The sequence below is a fragment of the Hyaloscypha bicolor genome (genome assembly GCF_002865645.1).
Source record: "Hyaloscypha bicolor E unplaced genomic scaffold K444scaffold_19, whole genome shotgun sequence".
NCBI classification, from domain to species: domain Eukaryota; kingdom Fungi; phylum Ascomycota; class Leotiomycetes; order Helotiales; family Hyaloscyphaceae; genus Hyaloscypha; species Hyaloscypha bicolor.
Genome location: NW_020194521.1, coordinates 106622 through 132256, shown reverse-complemented (window position 1 = coordinate 132256; position 25635 = coordinate 106622). Strand labels below are relative to the sequence as shown.

At 49.0% G+C, this 25635-nt stretch overlaps 8 protein-coding genes across 8 annotated transcripts; 5 read left to right on the top strand and 3 right to left on the bottom strand.

Moving 5' to 3' along the window:
• The first annotated feature begins 563 nt into the window (after positions 1 to 563).
• On the top strand, positions 564 to 2806 carry K444DRAFT_608908 (tannase and feruloyl esterase). The gene has a single exon (XM_024879470.1). The coding sequence runs from the start codon at positions 864 to 866 to the stop codon at positions 2544 to 2546; it is 1683 nt and encodes a 560-aa protein (XP_024741454.1). The 5' UTR covers positions 564 to 863; the 3' UTR covers positions 2547 to 2806.
• A 917-nt stretch (positions 2807 to 3723) lies between these two features.
• Positions 3724 to 5697, top strand: K444DRAFT_660335 (carotenoid oxygenase). The gene is made up of 4 exons (XM_024886449.1): positions 3724 to 4074; positions 4137 to 4260; positions 4315 to 4829; positions 4893 to 5697. Exons 1-4 carry the CDS (start codon positions 3868 to 3870, stop codon positions 5553 to 5555), a joined length of 1509 nt encoding a protein of 502 aa, XP_024741453.1. The 5' UTR covers positions 3724 to 3867; the 3' UTR covers positions 5556 to 5697.
• Positions 5698 to 6244: 547 nt separating this feature from the next.
• On the bottom strand, positions 6245 to 7672 carry K444DRAFT_625798 (FAS1 domain-containing protein; the record flags this gene model as incomplete). Its single annotated transcript, XM_024882570.1, has 3 exons — positions 6245 to 6647; positions 6713 to 7161; positions 7223 to 7672. The coding sequence occupies 3 exons, from the start codon at positions 7670 to 7672 to the stop codon at positions 6245 to 6247; spliced, it is 1302 nt and encodes a 433-aa protein (XP_024741452.1).
• A 2570-nt stretch (positions 7673 to 10242) lies between these two features.
• Positions 10243 to 11736, bottom strand: K444DRAFT_608907 (YVTN repeat-like/Quino protein amine dehydrogenase). Its single transcript, XM_024879469.1, has one exon. The coding sequence runs from the start codon at positions 11690 to 11692 to the stop codon at positions 10454 to 10456; it is 1239 nt and encodes a 412-aa protein (XP_024741451.1). The 5' UTR covers positions 11693 to 11736; the 3' UTR covers positions 10243 to 10453.
• A 642-nt stretch (positions 11737 to 12378) lies between these two features.
• Positions 12379 to 13865, top strand: K444DRAFT_554819 (uncharacterized protein). The gene is made up of 3 exons (XM_024876670.1): positions 12379 to 13007; positions 13062 to 13611; positions 13662 to 13865. Exons 1-3 carry the CDS (start codon positions 12803 to 12805, stop codon positions 13681 to 13683), a joined length of 777 nt encoding a protein of 258 aa, XP_024741450.1. The 5' UTR covers positions 12379 to 12802; the 3' UTR covers positions 13684 to 13865.
• Positions 13866 to 14444: 579 nt separating this feature from the next.
• On the bottom strand, positions 14445 to 18962 carry K444DRAFT_554815 (uncharacterized protein). Its single transcript, XM_024876669.1, has 4 exons — positions 18760 to 18962; positions 18402 to 18703; positions 15274 to 18353; positions 14445 to 15225 (listed from the first exon to the last, which is right to left on the bottom strand). The coding sequence occupies exons 1-4, from the start codon at positions 18812 to 18814 to the stop codon at positions 14697 to 14699; spliced, it is 3966 nt and encodes a 1321-aa protein (XP_024741449.1). The 5' UTR covers positions 18815 to 18962; the 3' UTR covers positions 14445 to 14696.
• A 64-nt stretch (positions 18963 to 19026) lies between these two features.
• K444DRAFT_608904 (uncharacterized protein) lies at positions 19027 to 21564 on the top strand. Its single transcript, XM_024879468.1, has one exon. It carries the CDS (start codon positions 19235 to 19237, stop codon positions 21470 to 21472), a length of 2238 nt encoding a protein of 745 aa, XP_024741448.1. The 5' UTR covers positions 19027 to 19234; the 3' UTR covers positions 21473 to 21564.
• A 424-nt stretch (positions 21565 to 21988) lies between these two features.
• K444DRAFT_520621 (phospholipase D/nuclease) lies at positions 21989 to 24834 on the top strand (the record flags this gene model as incomplete). The annotated part of the gene is made up of 5 exons (XM_024874057.1): positions 21989 to 22128; positions 22178 to 22358; positions 22419 to 22601; positions 22655 to 24509; positions 24620 to 24834. The coding sequence occupies 5 exons, from the start codon at positions 21989 to 21991 to the stop codon at positions 24832 to 24834; spliced, it is 2574 nt and encodes an 857-aa protein (XP_024741447.1).
• Between the last annotated feature and the right edge of the window lie 801 nt (positions 24835 to 25635).

Genomic DNA, 25635 nt, shown 5'->3' with positions numbered 1-25635 from the left:
TCTGTTGTAGTTGAGGTCAAGGCAATCGATATTAGTTGCATGGCATATTACGTTAGACGAGGCGGGGTTCTTATTATTTTGCTCTTTGCCTCGTCTAAATTTTGGCCTCCATTCACTTAGTCCTGGGCTGCGAGTAAAGGCTGGCCAATCAACATGTAGGGAATGCGAGCTCGCGAATTAATACTTCGACTTTCGTATTTTCGTAGGCGGTCTTGCGAGTCATTAGCAGGGGAGATCCTTCTCTCAAGCCAATCATATGGCATCAGCAGAGAGTCTCAAGCGAGAGCGTGACTCACGCCCGCCTCACCCAGAGATAGAGGAAGGAAGGGAAGTATTTGGCCTCAAGCCGCTTCGCATTTCGTTGTATTTATCTATAATTTGGATTTATTTGAAGGGCAAGATTACGTTGCTGTTTTTCAGTCAATTAGATAGTCGTATGAGATTTTGGTGAGGTTCTTGCCGTTTTGAAGCTTGGCGAATCGCGGAATTTGGTTGCTGGGTCCGTTGTATCCTTGTCGCAGTCCTCACTACCGACTTCGGTACCCTGGGGGATTTCCGTCCATCGAATCTCGGGCAAATTTTACCCATTTATGCGCATTTACCCTAAAATTCTGCATCTCTTTGAGTTGAACTCTCCTCGATCCTCAGCTAGCATATACTGAAGGGCAGCAAATATCCTCATGTTTCCTTGATTGGCCTGTTCTTTAAGGTTACCCCAGCGACTTCTCCCACGATTCGGGACTTCATCAGCTCCGTCAGCCCCGCCCCTCGTGCACCACTTCCCACGACGTGCACACAGAACGTTACATAATCTACATAATCTGGACAAGATAACCTCGGGATCGTAAAGTCCCAAGAGCAACATGAACAGTTCTCAACTCTCGACTGGCAATTGGTGGTCGACACTGAAGACTTCTGCGCAGTCTCTCTTGGGTCTCATACCTGTGTTTCAGAGTACAGCTGGCCCTGTACTTGAATGCTCACCGTCTGCTCTCTCTTCATTTCTCCCATCACACGCATCCATCATAAACGCTGTCCCTGTACAAGCCAATGGCACCTGGTCACAACCCTCGCCACCCTTTCCACACCCAGCAACAGGTCTCCCGGCGCTGTGTGCAATCACAGTGAATGTGATATCATCTACGACCTCCTCATTCAACTTCGGTCTATTCCTGCCTGATGAATGGAATCTTCGATTCATGGGGTCTGGAAATGGGGGATTCGGAGGTGGGATTAATTGGAATGACATGGAATCATCAGCTTTATCTGGCTTTGCTTCCATGTCAACGGATACCGGACACACGTCCTCTGTGCCCGACGCTTCTTGGGCACTGCACAACCCAGAAACGCAAAAAGACTGGGGATATCGAGCCATGCATGAATCTGTCGAGCTCGCTAAGGTTATCACGCAGAAATATTACAATTCGAAGATCAAGTATTCGTATTTCTCGTCATGCTCGACTGGTGGACGACAAGGTCTGAAGGAACTCCAAATGTTTCCAGAAGATTTTGACGGTGTTATATCTGCTGCCCCAGCGTGGTGGACATCGCATCTCCAGCCATGGCATTTAACAATGAGCCTCTGGAACCTGCCACTTAATGGGCCGAATCACATTCCATCTTCCTTGTTCGCCACAATTATTGCTGCAGAGGTGATGAAGCAATGCGATCCTCAGGACGGTCTCATCGATGGGATTATCTCCAACCCAGAAGGCTGCATCTTCGTCCCTGAAACTCTCCTCTGTGGCCCAAAATCCGACAAAAGCAAATGTCTTACCGCATCACAGCTCAATACTCTCGATAAATCATTCAGCGATTGGGTAGATACAAACAACACATTCCTATTCCCCCACCTCTCTCGCGGAGCAGAAGCACAATTTGGCGGATTCATGAGTTACGCTGACTCGGGCCTACCACACCCTATGGGAACGACCTGGGTCTCAAACTTCCTGCTTAATCTCACCACGACAGACTACGACTGGGCCACGAACTTCGATTTCCGTACCGTCCAACTAGGCGATGAGACAAATCCCGGTCAAGCAAATGCCGATGATTTCGACCTCTCCCCTTTCGCTGCTCGAGGTGGGAAACTCATTCATTACCACGGCTACAGCGATGGTCTAATCCCCGCAACCGCAAGTATCTACCTGCACCAACAGATCCTCCGCAGCCTCATCCCCAAAGGCGTCTCCACACCTTCATTCTACAAACTCTATCTGATCCCCGGGCTACTTCACTGCAGCGGTTCTATCGGAGACGCACCTTGGTACATCGGTGGTGGAGGCCAGCATTCTACGTTAGGAGCGAATGTGAAGAGCATTCCGGGGTTTGAGGATCCGAGACATGATGTGGTGTTGGCGTTGATGAGGTGGGTTGAGGAGGGTGTCGCGCCGGAGGAGTTGGTGGCGACGAAGTTTGTGGATGATAGGGTTGAGAAGGGGGTGAGGAGGCAGAGACTTGTTTGTCCGTATCCGATGCAAGCGAGGTGGGATGGGGCGGGGGATCCGGACTTGGCTGAGAGTTGGGCATGTAAGGGGCTGCATTGAGTTCCGTTGGGAAATTATCAAGCAACTGCTTATCGCTTGGCCTTTGTGTATCGATTTGCTTTCACTAGATCTTTGCTGGTATGTATGAGATAAGCTGGTAGATGGTATCGCCCAGGGAAGTTGAGGAACTTGAGGATCTAAGAGGGAAAATAGAGGCCGAAAGGTCAATTCACCGAGTTGTAACCTGTAAATGCGAGCCAAACCCCCCAAGGAGCTTCATTATATAAAATGTCTATGTTTCCAAAGAGACATAAACTTATCTGTTCCAAGTTCGATCATCTGTTATTGTGTTTTACAGGGAAAGTGAATGCTCTTTGTTTCCCATAACCTGGATGACCGCATGGTTGGCGGCAAGGGGCACAGTTGAGTTGACTTCAAAAGTCTCCAGTCGAGCAACGCAGAAGCCTCGTCGTCGCATCAAAGATTTGGCATAACCACTTCTTATATTGGCATTATGCAGCAATTCACTAGAGATGAGTATCTAATATATATTCAATGATGACGATTCAACTGCAACCAGACATTGGGCTTCATCGGCACCTTGGATTAACAATGACGCCGAGGTGGAGACTGAGCCCGGGCTGACCTGGGGTCGAACGATATTCGCAGGATAACGACAGGGCGAAGGTGATAAGACTTCCTGGCCGTCGTAATGAGCGGTATAACACTGAGAATGGCCATGGTTGCGGAGGGTCTGCATCTGTATCGGTAGTTCTATGGGAAGTACAATAGAGCCGCGATTTCTTCAACGCAAGAGTTGTTCTTGTTTCTCGATCTGGCCATCCAATAGCAGGATTGTTACTGACCGCCAGTAAATAGAGTGTGGCTGTCCATAGGACATTTTCACTAGCTTATAGCTTCAATATTGTCCCGATCTAGATCCTGGTCGACTCCGGGGAGAGACAGGGGAACCTGGAGCCGATGCAGGGACCAGGCATGGCGCATCCGATTACCAAGAAAAAGTATTTTCAAATCCAAGTAATTTGAGATTCCATATTGAGATACATTAGTTAGACTTGTTCCGGCATTCTGGCGCCGAAGAATCGGAGAGGGCGAGGCCGCGAGGCCGGGATGTGGGGTTGGGAACGTCCGCTTCTCGGCTCCCTTGCCTGCCCCCGCTCTCGCGCCCCTTCGAAACTCCCTCCAGATAGGCGCACATGCTGTTTGACCACGCAATGCGAACTTTGTCAAGTGTCATAGGTTACGATCGGTTTCCTATACCTCTTCCGATCACGTTCCTTCACATTCGCAGTCCCGCGAGATCCAGAATTCTCACTGGTCTCAACTCTCCTCTTGCATTTTTACGCCTGTTTTGCCCATCATGGCCGGTCACTTCCGCAGCCTGCCTCCTCAGGCCTCGCAGAAATTCCCCCCTTTTCCACAGTTCTCGGGTTTTATGAAACCATGTCGCTTCGAAGGGGAGGTCCAGAACCTCGAGGTCATCGGCTCTATTCCTCTTGAGCTGGATGGGACTTTCTACCGTGTCATGCCAGATCCACAGCTCCCGCCGTTGATTGAAGACGATCCAGTGAGTTTACGTGGGCTGAGAGGCGTTGATCGTGGTCTTTCAACTTATTCGGTTGCTTTTAGTGGTTTAACGGCGACGGCAACGTCAGCGCCTTTCGTGTTCAGTCAGGAAAGGTTCATTTCAAGCAGAGATATGTTCGCACCGAGAAATTTCTCAAGGAGAAAGAGGCGCAGCGTGCTTTGATGGGTAGGTAGTTTGCCAACTTCCAGGCCCGAGTTGGTCCTGACCTAGACAATGCAGGCAAATATCGCAACAAATACACAGACGCTGTTGAGATCAAAATTCGAAGCACTGCCAACACGAACATCTTTTACTTCAACGGAATGTTGCTGGCCTGCAAAGAGGATTCTCCACCCTACGCCATGAACCCAGAAACTTTGGAGACGATTGGGCTTTGGGATTTCAATGGGCAGCTTCCCAGCTTGACATTTTCTGCTCATCCTAAAATCGATCCTGTTACCAAGGAACTTGTGTGCTTTGGCTACGAAGCAAAAGGTGACGCCACGCCAGATATCTGCTACTACACTGTTAGTCCAGGCGGTCGATTCAAAGAAGTCGTTTGGATGGTATCCCCTGTAGTTGCCATGATTCATGACTTTGCAGTTACGGAAAACTATGTAATTTTCCCCCTAATTCCTCAGACGTGTGACATCGAACGGATGAAGCAAGGTGGAGAGCACTGGCAATGGAATTCGGAAATCCCATTCTATATCGGGGTCCTTCCCCGGCGAGGTGCTCAAGGATCAGATATCAAGGTATGAGGCTTTTTGGGGGCAGTCTCATGTTCGCAGTTGCAGTATGGCTAAAGTGTAGTACAGTGGTTCCGAGCCCCGAATGCTTTTCCAGGCCATGTATCCAACGCGTACGAGGCAGATGACGGACAAATTATGCTCGAACTTCCCATTAGTGACAAGAATGTCTTCTTCTGGTGGCCAGACGCACAAGGAAATGCTCCAGATCCGCACCAAATCACGTCGCACCTCGCGCAATTCGCCATCGATCCGAAAGCAAGCAACTTGGATATTACTCCGCAAATCATTTTGAAAGAAGACATCGAATTCTGCCGCATCGATGACCGCTTCTCGATGTCGAAACACCGACACATCTTTTGCGACCTCATGGATCCAAGACTAGGCACTGATTTCCTTGCTATTGGCCCCGTCATGGGTGGCGGACACCCACCATATAACGCATTAGGACATTTTGACGAGGTTACCGGCAAGTGCGAGAAATACTTTGTCGGTCCGAAACACTTGGTTCAAGAGCCCGTCTTCATTCCACGGTCTTTAGATGCCCAAGAAGGTGACGGTTACCTTCTTGCATTGGTGAATAACTACGAGTTAATGACGAGCGAGCTGCACTTGGTCGATACCAGAGATTTCTCCAAACCACAAGCTATTGTATTACTTCCTATCAGGTTGAGAGCGGGGTTGCATGGGAACTGGGTCGAAGGCCAGGAGTTGGAGCTGGTTCCAAACTGACCAGGAATCTTTTTCAATAGCGTTAAAATGGAGAACTTCTTCGCACTCCAACCTGCTATGCAAGCGGGCCCCTGTCTTCTCTACTTGCTAATTTAGTAAATACGTAAAGTGCGATATATTAGATCATCTTACAAGCATTCGCAACGTCTATACACTTTATATATACTTTTAAAACGTTGTATGTATTTCTATACTGCCGCCTCCGATTCTACAACCCTCTGGTTCCACCGACTCCATGGACCTATCTCAAAGTATCTCATAAACCGCAATCTTCACACGATTCGGTCTATCCGGCGGGAGCAGATCTCCCACAAGGCGGCACTTCGTCAGCGATACATGCTGTCCATTCGCAACCTCAAAACGCGGGGAGGTTTTCGTAACCCAATCCGCGCCGCCATTCTTCATCGAGGCGCTTGCAGGATCATCTCCAAACACCGCCTTCATCTCAGCTTGATTTGCACGCCCATATCCTTCATTGTGAACGCAGATGAGGGCCCCGTTATCTGTCTTGTTTTCTGTCCAGTCACGACACGGCCACGCGGCGGGCAGAAAGGAAGTTGCAACAGACCGCAAAGGTCACCTCGAAGTCACAACGCATGACTTCTGAGAAGAACACTTATGTATGGTGCGCACTTGGGAATTGGCTTTTCGGACATTCCGTTGCCTTAGAAACCTGTACGGGCTTGTCACTAAAAAGCTCTCCCAATCTCTTGTTGGAAACCATATCCAGCAGGCAGCTCAACAGCCGATTCCGTCGTTGGCAATTCTGGTAACTCGTGACAGGATCTTGCACTCAACTCGACTGTAGATTTGTCAGTTCCTAACTGGAACAATTCAAGCAGTAAATTACTACTTAGCTCTCCCGGTCTCCTCTTATCTCTCCATGTATTTGAATTCCTCTCCATCCATGAACTCGAGCTTCGTTTCCTGCGATATATAAAGATTAATGCCGCAGCCACGGCTAGAACCCCGACACTTGTACCAACTCCTATGCCAGTCTTTGCTCCTGTTGAAAAGTGCATCGAAGTCTGTGCTTCGGTTGTGTTTGTGGAGGACGGAGGAGGACCTGTTATATTCCCCGGGTCTATAATACTGAAAGTCCTTCAGTCAGATCTTACTCTGAACCATACATGAAATCCAAGTGACTGTAGACTTACTCGTCAATAACATGAAATACACCGTTGCTGATAAAGTTGTCCCTTGAGGTAACTTTCGCGTAATTGATGTATGTATCCCCATCTTGTACCGTAACTAACAAGGGAAGACCCAAAACCGTCATAATCTGAGTCCCGTTCACAAAAGCCGTTGAATAAATTACTCGAGGAGCAAGACCATAACCCGATGAGTTTAGAAGTGTAGTTATATTCACGCTTGTGTCGTTCAAGTGCGCCAACGCCTTGGCAGAATTGAATATGAAATATGTGGTGTCGGGCCGACTAAAGTAGGCATCGACGAAAGGCCGAGCCTCTGCACTGAGGTATCCTCCTTTCTCGGCCATGGCGATGAAATAGCTTAAGTTTTCGGCCACGATTGTTTGAGCAGGTCCGATTGGAAGTTCCAGGACTTTGTCGATGATGTGAACGATTCCCCCAAAGGCTATTATGTCCTTCAGCAACTGTTAGTCTTCGGATGGATCTCAGGGCTTCTGAAGATACGGTGATTCCTACCGTTGAGAGGGCATTACTTGTAGTCTGTAGCGCGGAACCAAACAAGAGATGCCCATCGTTAGATGTTGCCTTTACCCTTTGACCACCAGTCATATTGCAGAACGAATGGCTTGTGAGGGCTGTAGGAATGAATATTGGCGTGCTGGCGATAAATGCACTTGGGAATGTGCCGCTCAGGAGATGGTACTGTAATGTAGCTTGGATATAATCCGATGAACGATTCGTCGCAAGCCATAATGAAATAGCGTCATTAGTTGGAGCCAAGAATGTGAAGTTATCTGCCTTGTTAAATTGCTGGACGAGGAGGGGGAAGGAGTTGACAACTGTCGAAAGCCCGCTCAGTTGAGGATCTGATGAGAGTATATTTAGGATTGTGTCCCGTGGGATCGTCTGCGCCCCGACTAGGGCTGAAACCCGGAAGCAGGCTATTAGTAGACCTTTGAGGCCCATGTTGGTGAAATCGCAATGTCGAAGCTGAGAGAAGAAAAAGGCTGTGGCACGGGGGAAAGCAAAGCATCCCTCTTCTTAGATCACTTCTCGCTAGGCAGCCTCAGTCTTTCAGCCCTACAAGCCACTGAGCCACCAAGCACAACAATAGATTCGAGTAAAAAGAATTATTGGTCGAGGCTTTGATATACAATCTTTCAAATGGCAAATTCCAGAAATATTGGCCCTCCGCCATTGAAATGGTACTTACGACATGAATGAACGCGCAAAGAAAAAATACACTACCCTAATATCTCATACTCTTGGAAATGCCTGGAAGAAATAAGTCCTGGATATATGATATATCGTAGTCTTCAACTCCCTGCGTACATATGCCCATGCGTCAGCGTGCGATACCGTAGGGTGCTATAAATATTCGACCTGGTACGTGCGAGATCTACTTTTCTAACTAATAAGATCTTTTATTGCCCCTTTTTGGCTGCTTTGATTGGTTTCGTGTGCACCTACCAATTCGAATACTTTAGGCACCCTTCTGGAAGAAATGTGTCTGTGACTGTTGGCTTCTCAGCTCCTGCTACCACACCGCCAATCGAACATCTTTGCAAAAGCCCAGCAGCTGCAGCCAAGCAATCGTCCCAAAGAACTGGGGAGAGAAAGGAAGGCCAACTATGCACATTACGCCTTTTCTGCAAGTAGTCGGACCAACAACGAGAGGCGCGCTAGAATCCGGTGGCTGTTTTGACCTTTGGCACGACCTCGTTGTGGTCACGGGACTGTATCACATGACTACTGCTGCCTATTGCATATAAGCAGCAACTTACATACCCGACTCCAATAAACCTGCTTCCACGCAATATAACCCATATCTATGCGAAGCGAAAATCACGTAGCACAACTGAACGTACGACTAAAAGACGTATTTCCCAACACAAAATAATATTATTCTATTTATAAGGCGCAGAATTTATATTTAATCATTCCAGATCCGAAATATCTGTTTCGCTTTGAAAAACTTAGAGAAAGATGTATTTCCCGGTCTCTAGCAGATGTCGTTACAAGTTATCTACCCTGATGAAGACTGTGAGCTCACAAGCCCCTTTGGATGGGAGTTAGATGAGTAAGAAGGTATAATCTATACGGAGACGCATGAAGGACAGTATTGGAAAGTGATCGATTTATTGATGGAAAATCGATATATTGGAGTTTGACAATCTGTAGAATGACTAGATACAGGAGAGTGAAGAGTAAAAAGGGAGAGGAAGGAATCTAAAGTACAGTTCTTATATACCCACTAGTGGGTGGCGATTTCCTCTAGTATATTATAAATCAGCTGATAAATCATATTAGTGAGCGTTCACTGAGCTTCCATAGTGAGCTATTCCATATGCTTCCATAGTAAACCATTATAAATGAGAGTGGCGAAGCTAATATTAGTAGTTGAACCTGGTACTGGAAGGACTAGTAAACTAGTACCAATTCAACAGACAGCTTTCTGATCCTGCGATTGCGCGACATCCGCGATGACGACTTCTCGACAATGTGAGAGATCTCACGACATAGGGGATGCTTCCGCAGATAGTGAAGGCTCCATAGGTGAGGACACACTTACAGGGCCCATGAAAGGTCTAAAAGTGTCAGATGCTGGGCGTCTTCGCACAAACCCATCTGAGCCAAATGGCTTCAAAAACGCAGTGCCTACATCTGTGCAAATTCTTGTAAGATAGTGAAGGAGCCTTATAGCTAGAAATCTTATCTCTACAAGGTATATATCTCTGCTTGTTTTATTGGAAACCTCCGAGATTTGCACACATGAAGCCTCGAGGGCTTGAAGCGAGGGGATGGTAAGGGGGTGTTTAGGCCTTTTGATTGGTTCGCTTGCGAGCTTGTGGGTGGTGTCAATGATTTCCAGGAATTCCCAGAGATATGCAACTTCCTGAGCTCTGCGGTATTGCTTTCATTTTCGCGACTGCTCAATCCGGCCTGCAGCTAAATGCAGTGGTCATTAGCCAGTGCGAGCCAGGGCTTGTCCAGCCTCACACGCACTTTCTTAATGCAACCAGTGACTCTGGTCAGGCTCGGCAACAATTCCTGAGGCATCGATTTATTTTCGATTCTGCGCAGAATTAGTTAGTATCAATTAGTATGAATTAGTAATCAAGTATTATCCCGCATCTCCCCTCTTCCTTTCTTTTCTTCATCTCTGCATTTTCCCTGCCTCGTACAACGATTTTATTTAAAGATATCTTTAAAAAGTCTTTTTTACTTGAACTAAATTTATTATTTATACGATTAGCTTTAGCAGATTTTACTATAAGCAAAACGTCCTTTATTATATCTATTATAAAACTGAGCTATATAGTATTCGAGTATTAAGAAATATAGCAAATTAATTAAGTTACTATTACTAGAATACTATATTAAAGTCTAAAAGCAAGGACCAAATCGCTATAAACAAGCAATTCAAATAATTCTAATACGAAGCTTAACCTGAGGAGAGCAACGAAATCAAGGAGTTTAATAACAAGGTCCTTATAACTTGCTTTAATATAGTTGGACACAGCATGGGTACCGCACAGCTAACGAAGGGTAAGTAATGTTTTATCAGGTTGTATTATAAGCTGCTTCGTATCTTATACCAGTAATCCACCCATGGATCCTAGATACAGGAGATGAAGCGACACTACTCCTGCCGGGAAGTAGAAGATGAGCAGGAAGACGATTGTAGCAAAACAAGGGAATACCACCACCGCCTCGGGTGCAGCGACTACATTATTCCTAACAACTTCAGGCTACCCCAGCGCCAAAGAAAACAGCAACAACAAAAGAGAAGAGAGAAACGGAGCATACCCCCAGCCTGTTAGCAGCACTGGTTGTCATAACCGTTGCGGTAGCCGTTGTAGCTGTGGCCGTCGTTGTACTCGTCCCAACAACAAAGTCATAAATCGCAATTCCCTTACCCGCCAATGGAATCATCATCTTGTTGGTCTTCGGGTCAACCGCAACCGCATGAGCCGTAACATTATCTGTCTTAAGCGTTTGCAAGAGGGTCCCCGTAGCCGCATCAATGATGCCAACCTTAGGATCCGCAGCGCCTGTCGCGCTGCCGTTGACTTGGTATTGGTATGCTGCGACGTAGTAGTAGTTGAGGGTTGGGTTGTATGCGACTTGGTCTGCGCCGCCAATGCCGTCGATTGTTTCAACGGTCTTGCCTGTTGTGACATCAACGACAAGGGTATGGCCAACGCTGTCGGCGAGGATGGCGTCCTGGGAGCAGCCGAGGAGGAGTTGGTTGCTGGGGCCGAAGACGATACCGTGACTGCTGCAATTGGTGACGGGTAGGATCTTCGTGGTGGTGAAGTTCGTGGTTTCGATAACATCGATCTCGCCACCGGTGTTGACGTTACTTTCTGGGACGGAGACGTAGACGAGGCCATCTGCGGGATTCCAGACTGGCTGCTCGATGCCGTTGGTTGCATTGTCGAAAGAGATTTTATGGATGATTTTGCGGTCTGTGACGGAGATAAAGGCGAGTATGGCGATATCGTCATCGGGGCCCGTGACTATTGCCAGTTTGTTGTTTGCGTCGTAAGTCATCTCGTCTGCGCGTTTGGAGATGCCAAGAGGGATGGTGTCGACGATGGTATTTTTGCTCAGGTCGACAATCTTGACGCTGCCATCGCCATCTCCGACGTATAGCTCATTGCGACCTGGGATGTAAAGTAGACCATTGGGTCCTGACGTGGGCTTGTTGACGGTTCCGTTGATGATTGTGGCGCCTTTGAAACCCGTGATCCGACCTGTCTCGGTGGAGGAGGCGAGGTCAACGATGTGCACGACAGCGTTGGTGCGATCAGACAGATAATACGTGCCGTTGACGACAATTCCAAGGTCAACACTGGTCGAGTTTTTGGAGATCCATGGTAGAATAGTGGTAAGCCTGTACTCCGCAGTAGCTTGTGCGGGGTTGGCGCCAGAGGCGATAGCGGTAGCGATCGCGATCAAAAATCGACAAAGGAGCTTCATGACAAGTTGATTCCTCAATGATTTTAATTGTGTGAAGGGGCTGGAAGATGGTGACTTGATGCATTTTCTCAAGGTTACTTCTGCTACTCTTATAATTAGAAATCCGCGATGGTAGAAGGAGAAATGTTGCTCGAAGCATCAAAGCAATCTTTGCGGACGTTGCATTGGCACTGTGATTCAGGCACTTGCTGCACAGTGATCTCCAGGCACATTTGCCCATCTCGTGCTCTGCTCTGGCTATCACTTTCTACAAGCGGCTACTGAAGCGACTCAGACGACTCGACGTTGACACTGCAGCCATGCTGTCGCCTTCTCTCCAGTCGCAGGGTCATATGGGAAGCCATTCCTTTCTTAAGGGTGACATTAGGCCCGGCCAATTGGATCATTTAGCCCGCCGTGGCGTGACGATCACGCTTAAGTTCACATCCCCCCCCTTTTTTTGATCTTGATGTCATTCCTAATTCACGCTGAAAAGCCTCTCTCATGCGAGCTTCTTTCACATTTGTTTCACATCCAACCCGAAATAATCCATTCTGGAGTGATACAATCTATTCGTAAATTTTCATTCGATGTTTCGTGGCCGTGGCATTTCTTGGCCGCGGCCCACGGCATTGAATCTGCGGCACTCGCGTCCCGCAAGTCTTAATTTCTACTAAATGTCACCCCGCATCTCCGCTTCTGCCCTTCTATTTTGAGCGTCATCTTCACTCATCCTTCGGACTTCCAGCCCTCAAAGTATTGGCCTATCAGCAATGCTCTCCAACCTCAACAGAGAATATGCAGGTGCAGCTACCCCACCCTTTAACGGGACGACTAGTGGGAAACTTCTCTCCAACGTGAAGTCTTGACCGCCAAGATATCCCACTTACTTGCGACCGGCTCGGGGACTGCGGGAGGGCAAATCAAAACCAATACTGGACTGGGACACGGTGGAGATTGAGTCTGCTGGAGGGGCAAGGAAAGGTGTCGGAGGTGACTTTTGTTGAAACGCCCTACTCTACATCTTATATCCACTGTTCTGTTCAGTGTTTCCTTTTCATACTTCGGCCCTCACCCTCCTCCTCCTCCGCCCTGAAATTCTTTAATACTTCTCTACTTGGACCCGTCACTATGCGTTCTTCACTATGGGCAGCCTCTGTGCTGTGCGCAACTGCTCTCTCCGCCCCTACCTATTCTACTTCAGCTGCAGCGCGATCAGTGGAGATGAGGGTTCTGTCGGGTTACTTTCAATTACTGGGACGGAAAGTTCAAGATGAGAAGAATATGGCACAAGCGCCTGTGTGCAATATGAACAATGCCGTGATGCCTATCGCTTGTAAGTTACTTAACTTTCACGCTACAATTCAATCCAACTGACATAACTTCAAAGCTCCAACCTCGCTACCACCTCCGTCAACCGGCCTTACCTTGAAACACGTAGCTATCGGACGGGGAACTCAAAATTACTCCTGCCGCGCCAACGAGACTGCCGCACCTGTCGCTCTCGGCGCAGTCGCAACTCTCTACAACGCATCATGCGTAGCCGCAATCTACCCTGACCTCCTTTCCGTCTTGCCTAATGTCGCATTACAATTTGAGCTCACGGACATCGACCAAGCCACACTCTCACCATCTAACCTCGCCATTAGTGGTCACCACTACTTCTCCAATCTTACGACTCCCATATTCAACCTTAGCACAACGGCGATGGACTTGGGGTTCGCCACTTGTGCAAAGAATAACTCAGTGGCGGCTCCTGCTGGTGAGCCCACAGGACAAGACGACGAGGGCTTTGGTGCCGTTACTTGGCTCAAATTGTTGACAAGAGGTGGGGCCACTGGCAATCTGAAGGAAGTCTATAGAGTTAATACAGCTGGGGGTAAACCACCTACTACTTGTGCTGGAATGCCTGCTACGTTTGAGGTTGAATATGCTGCTGAGTAAGTCAAATCACCTTCAATCCCGGATATAAATACTAATTGTCGTATAGGTATTGGTTCTACGCGTCTTAGATAGAAGGAGGTCAATGATGTCACGGCGCAAGACCGAAAAGAAACTTAAGTATCAAAGTTCAAATTTTAGGCCTAGTTCTATACTGAGTACGCCAATTTCTGAGATTGAACAAATAGAAAAATAAGTCCAAGGCCAAAGAAGCAATCTTTCGCTCATTTCAAGTGAAAACCTTCCTCTTTCTCCACCGCCAGGATGGTTTCAGGCGAGCTTATTACAATCGCTCCTTCGGTCTATATAGACTATGACATAAACTGGTTTGTGGAAGAGACTCCCGATGAAGAGGGAGGAATGCGGTCGCTTTCTCTAGACAAGGGATTGTCGAACTAGAAGATAAGGCATTTAATAACAGGGGAATGGGTGGGACTTGATCTTTTCTGGAGGGATGCCTTCCCCCCTACCTGCGCAGAAGACAAGCCTGCCAAGGCAAGGCAGAAGATGGCAGCGAATTTCATGATCAATCGAGTTGAGGACTATCTAGATGCTGGGATAACACGATGGAGAGCAGGCTGATCCCTTCAATTGTTTTCGAGAATGACTGCGCAGCATGAGGAGGAATGGTCGAGAAGATGGTGGGGTGCAGTATGAAGCAGCTGGGTGCGGTTTCACACCTTAGAGGAGCCCAGAAGGCAGTCGTTCACCCATTTTGATGGAACAGTTGGAAGGATGCGCTCCCTGTATTATGTCGTTACGTGACTGGCCTTGTAAATCGGGGGGGGGGGGGCTAATAGGGGTCAAAATGGGAAGTGGCACAAAATCCAAGCGAGGTTTCAATTATCCAGAGACGCATGGAATATTAGACGGATTGCAAAAACCCTTCTATGCAGGATTTGCTTCGGTTCCACAAATATAAAAACAATAAAGATATGCTCCCGGCCGTCCGAGGGGCATCTCAATGTACAAGATTGTGAGAGAAGGGGAGAGAAGATGTGCAGCCAAACATCCAGTAGAAGTGGATTCGACCAATAATGCGAGAAAATTCTATAAACTACAGTCTATCACTCACTATACACTCCTACTTCCGCACAATCCTCGTGCCTGGATTGATCCCCTTCTCCGCCAGCGCGCGCTCAATTGCCTCAATCTTCTTCTGCTCTGCCTCCTCCTCGAGCCTCATCTTCTCCTGAATCGCCTCCTCAGCCCTCTTCTTCTCCCTCTCCAGCTGATCCGGTCTGCGGATCGCGATATCCTTAGGCTTATAATCGCTAAATGCGGCCTTCAACCCCTTCTCAATAACCCAGCATCCGACGTAGTCGAGGATCATGGTTGTGGTGAGAGTGGTCTTGAAGTCCGACGTAAAGGGCACCAAGCGCATCTTCTCGTTGATCTCGGGGATAAATTCCGTGGAGCAGGAGAAAGCGATGGCGGAGACGCCGATGATGCCCCAGTACATACCGCGGTTTTCGGAGAGTGCTTCGCGGAAGGGACGGCCTTGGTAGTTGATGGCGAACGTGGAGATCTGCTGGATAAGCTGGAGAAGATACACGGCGCTGTTCAACAAGGATTCCGAAAATTCGCCTTCGAGATCAATGTTTTGATCACGTCTAAATTATGTCAGTAACATTTCATAGAAACCTGGATTTGAAACTTACGGAGCAAGCTTGTCGCAATAACGGGCGACATAGATCAGAGTCACGATATGGACGGCGAACTGGCCCAAAATAGATCCAATGATGTAAAAGTTGAATATGTTAGGTTGAGGACGTTCCTTCGACAAACCCTCGACGGACTTGGCTCTGGAGATGGACAGGAAGCAGACGCTCATGAGCATTCCACTGATTGTGACTTGACCGTCGCTGAATTTGATGCCCTCCAGGTACAACACACTAAGACTGTAGGCGCTGATGAGACAGTTGAGAGCGAGAATCTTGTACATCTGAATCGTTGCAACGAGCGTGCAGCGGCCTTGTCGAATGATGTTGGGAATGGCGATGACGTTGGCTAGTTTGCTAGTGAAAGGAGCAGCAACTGAAGCATCGCCAAGCTTGATAGTGGGTGGCTCGTCCTCCTGCTCCATCTCCATCATGCTTTGAGTAAACTTGTCAGCCAGGCTGCTAGCCTTCTTTTGAGCGTCGTTCATTTTCGGCTGTTTGGCATCGAGGAGGGCTTGAGCTGCTGGTGACGTCACAGTCTCGATGGTGTTGGTTTTATCAGCCAAAGCAGTTTCGTTGAGAGCAACGGCAGTTCCCTTCTTCTCGACCTCTCGCTTCATTGCTGTCTCGTAGTGTGGGTTCGTGGGTCCAGGAGGATATAAGTGAGCGATGAGAACTGGGACTGGGGGATGGGGTTGATTGAAGCGGGCCATCATTTGACACTGCTTTTCATAAAGTTCCTTCATCTTCGTGTTTCTGAAATGCTCAGCAATCCTGTTGAGGTCATCTTGAGATCCGTTCAGCAGCGCCACACCAATATGCGCCTGCTTGAGAGCACCGACATCGTTGGTGCCATCACCAGCCATGAGAGTATAGTACCCAAGATCTTTGAGGCCCATCAGAATCTCTTCCTTCTGCTTCGGTGAAACTCGAGCATACACCCAAGTATAGCGATAGATTGATGAGAGAGCAACTTGACCCTTGAACTTCGCAAGAGCGTATCCAGTAACGCAAAGATCGTTGTTTCCAATGATTTTCGGGTCAAGAGGCTTAGTGGGGTCAACAGGGATGCTGATGGAATCGTCAACACTTCTCCAGACCAGATTCTCCCCAGAGTCGTCGTGTTCAGGGGCGTCCAGGATAAGGACATCTCTGTCGACGATCTCAACCTCGTGAGCGACGTGGACGGCAGTGAGCGGGTTGTCACCCGTGATCATGACAACACGGTGACTGCTTTCGTTGAGCATCTGGACAGATTTCTTGGCATCATCCTTTAAAGGGCAGTGCAAAACCAAAAAGCCAGCAAAGTGTAAGTCAGCCTCCACATTCTCACGCTTCAGCTCGTTGATCTTGCCAGAGCCAAGCTCGGTGTCGGTAGTCAGTCGCTTGTAAGCCAGAGCGAGAACACGGGATCCCTTTCTAGTGAAGTACTTGAAAGTCTCCTCGTAATCAGTTGGAACCTTGACCAGCATCTTCATGATGGTCTCGGGAGCTCCTTTAACACCAACAAAAGTGCTCTTGATCTTCTTGCCAGTTTCTGGGTGATGCTCCATGATCGTTGCTACAGAGCTTTGACGTTTCAATGCAGATGAGAACTGGAAACGTCGCTTGATTTGAACTGTGTTTGAGGCAGTACTATGAGATGCACCTTTGGCTGCGAACATGGTCTTGCTGCTGAGAATATCATTCTTGCCGAGAGTCCAGCCAAGAGAGCTCAAAGTGGCCTTCTCCATAGGATCACCGACAATATCTCCCTCGTCAAGTTTGACCAAAGCGTGTGCCGTGGCAAGGACGAGGGTTGTCTGTAATCCAGCTTCCAAAACAGGGGTGATGTGGCTGTGAGCACCATCCTTCTCGCGAGGGGTATCAGTTCCTGTGTGATCCAAGCCGAGACCTGCAATTCCCTCCACAACCAAGTCCTCTCCGGTTAAGGTTCCAGTCTTGTCGAAACAAGCGACATCGACTCGTCCAGCAAAAGGAATGCGGAAAGGTTCCGTACAATAGATAGCGTAGCGGCTGAGAGCAGCAAGACTGGTGTTGACAGCCAAGCTGAGTTCCATGGGAAGTTCCGGAGGTACGACACTGGTAACAATCAAGACACAGTCCAGGAGAAGCTTCGATCGCTTCCTGTCCTTCTTGACACCTTCGTCCCAAACATACCAGGAGGCTGCAATCGCAAAGATCAACAAGAAGAGAATGAACAACAGAGCCTCGGCGTTGTTGGCTGAGACACGTTCCGTGGAGTAAATCATAGTTCGAACCAAACTTCCTTGGGAGGTTTCAAATCCAGTCTTGACAACAATAGCCATGGCCCCATCATCGGGAGGAGGTGGAACACCAGAGGCAAGTTGAGGTCTAGCTTCTTCGGAGTTTCCATGCGTGACTTGTAGAACCTTGGTTCCACCGTACAGAAAAGCGTTCTTGTCGAGTCCTTCCGGTTCGATTCTGGCGTCCGATGGCCTTAGTTGAACCGAGTCCTTCAACAGCGGGGTGGATTCTCCCGACAACATTGCCTCGTTCACAATAGCACTTCCTTCGACCAGGAGCATATCGCAGGCAACGCCACTGTCCTCCTTTGTACGTCCGACAGATACCAAATCGCCAGGCAGAAGCTTGTCACTCTGAGTCTCTTCCCATTTGTTCTTCCTGTAAACCCATATATCATAAGGCTTGATGCTCATTCCTCGGAACTCATTCAGTGTCCTTTGGCGTTGCCAGACAACCGTGCTCTCAAAGGCGACCAACATGAAGAGGGTAAAGAGCGAGTAGTACCAGTATTCATCCAACATCCACAATCCAACGCAGAAAATCTGGAAGACGAAGAAAGGCGCCACAGCGTGTTCCCTGAACAGTTCCAAAAAGGTGGGCACCGGGATATCGAAGGTGTTGTCGCCATAATGCTGATGAATACGAGAAATCTCGGATTCGGTGGTGATACCTCTCGATCGCTGGAAGTTGAGGAGCAGAGGCTTCGGATTGGCGTCGATAGCGTAGGTCAGAGGAGCGAAGGAGTTCGTGGATAGATTGTAGAGGAAACGCCGTTTCTGAAAGAGAAAGGAGACATTCTTCTTGCCACCAGCCTGGTCATTGTCAGCTACACCCTCCACTTTTGAAGGACCGTGACCTACGGTGTCCCTATCAATCTTGCAGATCTCCGCAGACCCAGCATTTGCAACCGGAAGAACCTTGATCAGCTTGGCATCCTCGACTTTGGTTGCCGTAGTCGAGGTAAAGAGAGCCTTCAGGTTAACATTCCAGTTGGTGCTCAGCCAGACCAGACTTTGCGCCGTGATGATTGTTCCGCACCAAACGAATGTCCATTCTTGACCTCCAATATGCTTATTGTATAGGTCTTCCGAGAGGTAGTATCGCAGGAAGATGGGCCAGATGAGCGCAAAAGGCCAGACATAGGTATGGAGGTAGAGCGGTACTACCAAGCTGTTAGAAATTTTGGCAGTTCGCCATCGAGGAAAAGGGGCTACCAACAAGGATTGTGAAGAGTCGCGGATGCGATCAGGGGATTATCGACAAGAGGCGCCATGGCGCATTTCAATGTCGAGGATGCGCGTGAAGAAGGCGAGTTGACGAAGGCTTCGGAATAGGTGTCTTCGAGGACATGGACGTATCTTGAAAATCGGCTTGCGGCGTGTTTCCGGCCGAGGTGAGGCTAACCGCAAATAGAAGCCGCGATGCCAGCCTTCCCCGTGACGTGATCGGCATGTCTATCAACTTTCAAGATATCATCAATAGTGACTGGGACACCGCTATTCGCAAGCTCTTAGTATTCTTAGGCATGGTTTTTTTCTAGGCTTCTAGAGTACTTCACATCCAATTCTCGTCCCCACATCACGTTATCCCTCTACGCGTTGTTGACGCGGTCGCGGCCCCTCCACGCGATCCTAACACGACTTCCTCGAGACCATACAACCACACTTCACAACTGCAAACACATTCGCGCAAGATGCGCGCCCAATTCTCTTCTCTCCCGTGGGAATTGCGCAATCAGATATACGACCTCGCACTCGATAGAACTCCGCGCAATGTCGAAGTCGAAGTACGCGACGGCCGAGTCGTGTCGAAGACACCACCTCCAGCACTCCTCCACCTCAATCGCGAGTCGCGCGACTTGGTCCTCAGCGTCTACAAACCATGGCTTTCTCAATTCGCAGGTACACCAGCCCATACGCCATATGCTGCTCTGCTAGCAAGGTACCGCCCATCGAAGACCCATTGTGTTTCCTGCTTGGACGATATCTGCTTCGACATGGAGCGCGATACATTGTTCTGCCGGAGCGTGTTTGTCTCGCCGCACGCTGCAGCCGGGTGGCCGGTATTTCTCTTCGGTCGCATAGAAGAGTCTTGTTTGAGGACCATGACGGTCAATATTACGGGACATTTGAGATTCCCACTAGTCATCGAGGCGCTGAGGAACGCAAAGAATCTGAAAACTCTATACTTCCTAGATGTTAATTCAGACGCGGCGATTTTCAAATCAGAGGCGATCTCTGATGGTCTGAAGAGGTGCGAAAAGAAGGACAAACTCGGGCCAAAGGTTAGAGGGCCGAATTATGTGGCTCCTCGCATTGGGGCTGCGCCCACATCATGGTTCCTTCCCAAATCTCGTCCAGAGCCCTCGAAGCGGCCATCATATCGCAGAACTAGCAGTTGTGCCTCCGATTCAGAATCCGGATGCGAATTCGAACGCTTGACACCTGCGCCAATCTGGACAACCTACAAGTATCCACCGCGCTCTTCGCGCGTGCCGACTCGACCTTCAGATAATGTGCAAATCAGACAGGAATCGACTCCTCGAAAACGGAAAGCAGACATGGCCTTTGATAGCGACGGACCCATGGTGACAGAGCGGGCCAAACGAATGAAAAACTGGATCAGGGCCCAGGAACGAAATGAAGCGAAAGCCCGCTCTATTCCCTCCCCACCAACCCAACCTTTGGACTCAGAGCAAACACACATCTGGATTAGAGCAGATGATCTAGCCCAGATGAGCGAGGAGACTAAGCGCCAACTTGGGGTTGTACAGCGAGTCGCTTCGTCAACTGCTGGCGCTTCATCAAGCTCTTCTCCAGCGTCGGAAGCTTCAAGCTCTGATGTGCAATCAGAAGCTTCGTCTTCCCGGCCTGCTTCTGATGGGGGATCTGTGCGTGACGACGACGACAATTCGGAGGCATCAGATTCCGAATCAGACGATGGTGCTCAGGATGAGGAGGCAGCTTCTCAGGAGCGCCCACCTAGACAGCTCCACGCACACCGCTTCAATTTCGATATTAGCGCACCAGAGGTCCTAGTGGAATGGGAAAATTCCCCGGAGATAGAGACCTGGGAATGGGTGCCAAAAGCGGACTTGCTTCCGTCCATACCAATTATGATCGCGGCATTCATAGCCAATAACCCCGCGCTCGAAACTGGGACGCCCGTCCGCTTCCATGAACGGAACTCAGGCGTGGTCGGATTCGACTTCCTTGTGGAGTTCGAGGGCTATGCTGAAGAAATCTATTGGACCTGGGTACCAGAAACCAACATGCAGACGAGAGTTCCGCACATGGTCGATCAATGGATGATCGAGAACGCATCCGAAGTCAATGCAGATGAGAACGTCGACGAGCAAATCTTGGCCGAACAGAACTACGCTGAAAATGTACGAGTTGAAAATAATGACGAGGTGAAAGCAGAAGAGGAAGATGAAAAGGACGAGGAAGCACATACCGCAGACGCAGACATGAAGGATGAAGAGAACGATGACGAGGACGAGGATGAGATTGAGGAAGATGGCGGTGATGAGGAAGCCGCGGAATATGTCCCCAAACGATTCGTCGCTCAACGAGAAACTCCCGATGGTCCCGAGATTTTAGTAGAGTGGGAGGATTGGCCAGACGAAAAGGATTGGACTTGGGAGCCAGTGAGCAACCTCCAAGAGGACGCGCCAGAAATGATGAAGGCATGGAAGGCTAGTCGGAAAGCAAAGAAAGTCTCCAAGGTCTTTGAAGTAGAGTCAATTCTAGGTAAGCGCAAGACCAAAGGAGAGTGGCACTATTTGGTTAGGTGGAAAGGGTTTTCGAAAGAGGAGGCTAAGTCGTTGGAACCTTGTGAGAAGCTTGCTGTTGATGTTCCGGAGCTGGTTGAGGCTTTCGAGAATCGCAAGTCGAAAAGGGGAAGGCCAAAGAAGGCAGCCAGTGCTTGAGGATGTGCATCATTCGCGGATGCTGATTCAATGTAATAATAATGTACAGTAGCTTTTCAGGTGAATGGACGTACCTTGCTTTCAACCACGTGACTTCCACCTTCTCAAATTAACCCCTTTTCTTTCTTCCACAAATCAAGTCAACTCCATTCAATTCCAGCTGGAGATTTCCCATCACAAAAGTGTGATGAGTCGGGGTCAGATTATTATTCCCGGGAGCTGCGAAAGCCTGCATAAGCCCCTGATTAAGCTTAAATTTGTGCAAGGGAAGTGGATGTGAAACCGCAGCTGCACAATTGCGTCATACAAAGCTGGGCACGAACAATCAAGATCTCCTCATCCTCATCCTCACCCCACATAGATCTTCCCTAGCTGCGCTTTAGGGGACCACACCTGCTTCCGAATGGTACATCTTCTTCCGCGCGGATATGGAACACCTTCTATCTTTTTTATTTTCCCCATCTCAGCTTCAATTCGCGGATTACTCGACGACAGATCGATCTCAAGTCAACAAACATGTGTACCGCAGCTCCCCAAGACGGGGGCACTAATCCAGAACACTTGAAAGACAAGCTCAAGCATCCGTTCAACGACCTGCGCGAGAAGTTTCGAGATACGAAGCTCTACGACTTGAAGGTTGGATTGATCAATAAGAAGTAAGAGACGCACATCCCCCCTTGAGCTATCAACACTGACTTCGAGCAGGCATGAGCTAGGCAAGTTCGCCAACTTGGTAAACCCGAACCACAGACACGACGAGGAGCACGAAAAGGAGACCGACGACAAGAGAACCAAAATCTGTGAATCGCATCGCTTCAAGTCTTTCGCTCCTGAGAGGCCGGGAAATAATATCAAGTGGTATGTTGATGGACAGGATTACTGTTGGGTAGGCACAATGAGCACTGTAATTAGAATTGAGCAGCAGTGTGCTGACAGGAAGGAATAGGCCGTCTCAATTGCGCTCGAGCGTGCGAAGGAGACGATATTCATTGAAGATTGGTGGTTGTCACCGGAGTTGTTCATGCGCAGACTTCCGTACTACAATCAGGAATGGCGCCTCGACCAGATCTTGAAGAGCAAAGCAGAGGAGGGTGTGAAGATATATGTCATTGTGTATCGAGAAGTAGAGGTACATTGCACCCTCGCGCTTCCATAGACACTTACTGATATTTAATCCTTCAGGCTGCTTTAACCTGCAACTCTGCGCACACCAAGCATGCTCTCCAAGGCCTCTGCCCCAAAGGTACCAAGGGTCACGGAAACATTATGGTAATGCGCCATCCCGATCACAATGTCCTCGAAAATGCTGCCGACATGACCTTCTACTGGGCACACCACGAAAAGTTTATCGTCATCGACTTCAACACTGCATTTATCGGTGGTATCGATCTCTGTTTCGGCCGCTGGGACACCCATCAGCATCCTCTCGCTGATGTGCACCCCGAGGGTGTGGCGACGGAGATCTGGCCCGGTCAGGACTTTAACAATAACCGCGTGATGGACTTTCAGTCCGTGGATGATTGGAAGAGCAACGAGTTGAGCAAGGCGGAGTATGGACGCATGCCGTGGCATGATGTTGCGATGGGAGTGGTGGGAGACTGTGTTTATGATATCGCTGAGCACTTTGTCCTGAGATGGAACTTCGTCAAGCGAGACAAGTACAAGAGGGATGGCCGGTACGACTGGCTTACCCTCGAGGGCCGCGAAGGTGCGGACGAAGATCTTGTTGGAGTTCAGAGACCTAAGCACCCAGTTGGAGACTACATCCACCACCCTCTCACTCCATTAAGCGGCAAGAGTCTCGGAGACAAGCAAGGTACAGTCAACGCCCAGATCGTACGCAGCAGCGCCGACTGGTCCAGCGGTATCTTGACCGAACGCAGCATTCAGAACGCTTACTCCGAACTAATCCGCAACGCACAACACTACGTTTACATCGAGAATCAATTCTTCATCACCGCCACTGGCGAGCAACAATCACCAATTCGCAACACTATCGGCCGCGCAATCGTCGACGCTGTAGTCAAAGCCTCAAAAGAGGGACGAAAATTCCGTGTCATTTGCCTCATCCCCTCTATTCCCGGCTTTGCAGGCGATCTAAGAGAAGATGCCGCGCTGGGAACGAGAGCAATTATGGATTATCAGTACAAGAGCATTTGCAGAGGCGAGCATTCTATCTTCGGACAGATTGAGAAAGAGGGCGTTGATCCCAAAGAATATATCTTCTTTTTCAATCTCCGTTCTTACGATCGTTTGAATGTAACTCCCGCCGTTAAGCAACAAGAAGAGAAGTCGGGCGTCAAGTACCAGGAAGTTCAGCGCGCTCAGGCGCAGGAGATTATGGATTCCGGAATTCATGGCTCAAAGGATCAAGATGAGGGCGCTGATACGCACATGGGCATGAAAGGCGCTCTTGATCCGAGAGATGACTCTGGTGATGAGAGCACAGAGAAGAAAACCGATGCGAAAAGGAAGTTTGAGCAGGCAGGTGAGAACAAGCAGCCCGAGAGCACCGACAGCGTTGCCAAGAACGCGATGCTCGACACTCCCACTCTGGTTGACGAGAAGTGGGAAGGGGGACTGGATACCGAGGTAGACAACTGGATCCAAGAAGAGCTGTATATCCATGGAAAGGTTATGATCGTGGACGATAAGCACGTCATTTGCGGCAGCAGCAACCTAAACGACCGCTCTCAACTTGGAATCCACGACTCGGAACTCAGCATCGTGATGACAGACACGAAGATGGTTAACACTACGATGGGCGGCCAGCCGTATGAGGCAGGATATCATGCAGCCACACTTCGCCGCTACCTCTGGCGCGAGCATCTCGGTCTTCTTCCCCCACAAGATCTAGATGGCAAGGATGACCCGAATGCCCAACCACCTGATGTACCCAATGACATCAAAGAAGGCAACACATTCGACTTCGTCGCTGATCCTCTCTCTGATGATCTGTGGGACATGTGGACGAGCAGAGCATCGAGAAACACAGAAGTCTTCAGGCAACTGTTCCATGCTGATCCTGATGACAACGGTAAGATTATTCCCCCGTTCACATTCCCCTGTGGGCCTACGAGCACTTCACTCTCCCTTCCTTTCCTTTCCTGCTTTATGGTGTGAATCCCCCACTAAATGCCCCAAAAGTCAAAAACTTCGATGACTACGACAAGTTCCTTCCTCCCAAAGGCACGAAGAGCGGCCACATCTACGACAAGATGATCCCTCCAAACGAGATCCGCGCGAAGCTGGATGAGATCAAGGGCCATCTGGTGTGGATGCCGCTGGACTTCTTGCGGGATGCGGAAATGGCGGAGAAGGGGCTGCAGGTTAATAGTTGGACGGAGAGTGTTTATACTTAATTGATTTTTGGGGGTATGAAGGTTGGGTAGGTTGGATTGTGAGGAGTTAGTTTGGGATAGTGGGTAATTGAATTCAAAATTTCGTTGCTTTGAGACCTGGGAATTGCACGGGGATGTGACAGCGGAGAATGAATTCATTGAGTCAATAGTGCAATGTTCTAATCGGGGAACGATAAACACCTCCTTTTAATCGTGATACCAAGCCAAAACCGAATACCCCACCACCTTACACAATCGATAAACGTATCCATACGAAATATTCAACTCCAATGCCCATGCAACATTCGTAGTCCCATCGCCACTCGGAAACTCCCTGTTCTCGTGTCCTTCTCTCCCCTGGAATTTCTACCGAAACACAGAGCTACCTCAGACCACTTGCGCGAAGATCAGGATGGCGGCTAACGGACCCGTTAAGATGAGGAGAACGTCTGACAATTGCGATGACGAAGCCGTCGAAGTTACTTTTTTCATGGCGAAATAAAGATATCTTTTGGCATCCTCGTCCTCGTTCTCTATGCTCCCAAGGGCGATATATTCCATCAGTAGCGCGCATTGTAGCTCCTAGTTCCTTACATCGGTCTCTCTCCGTCTTTCTCAACGCCGCTCCCACCGCGCAGGAGGACCAACTGACTTCACAATGCACCTTGTAATCGTTGCATTGTGGGGTCAGATTCTCGACCGAGCAGCCAGACACCGGTCATGTTGTAATGAAGTGCTTGGAGCTCGGTGCAGCGGACGAGTGTAGAGGTGGTGTGGCCTACACCGCAGTGCTTGAAGGATAAAACAGAGCGGTGGCTGTAC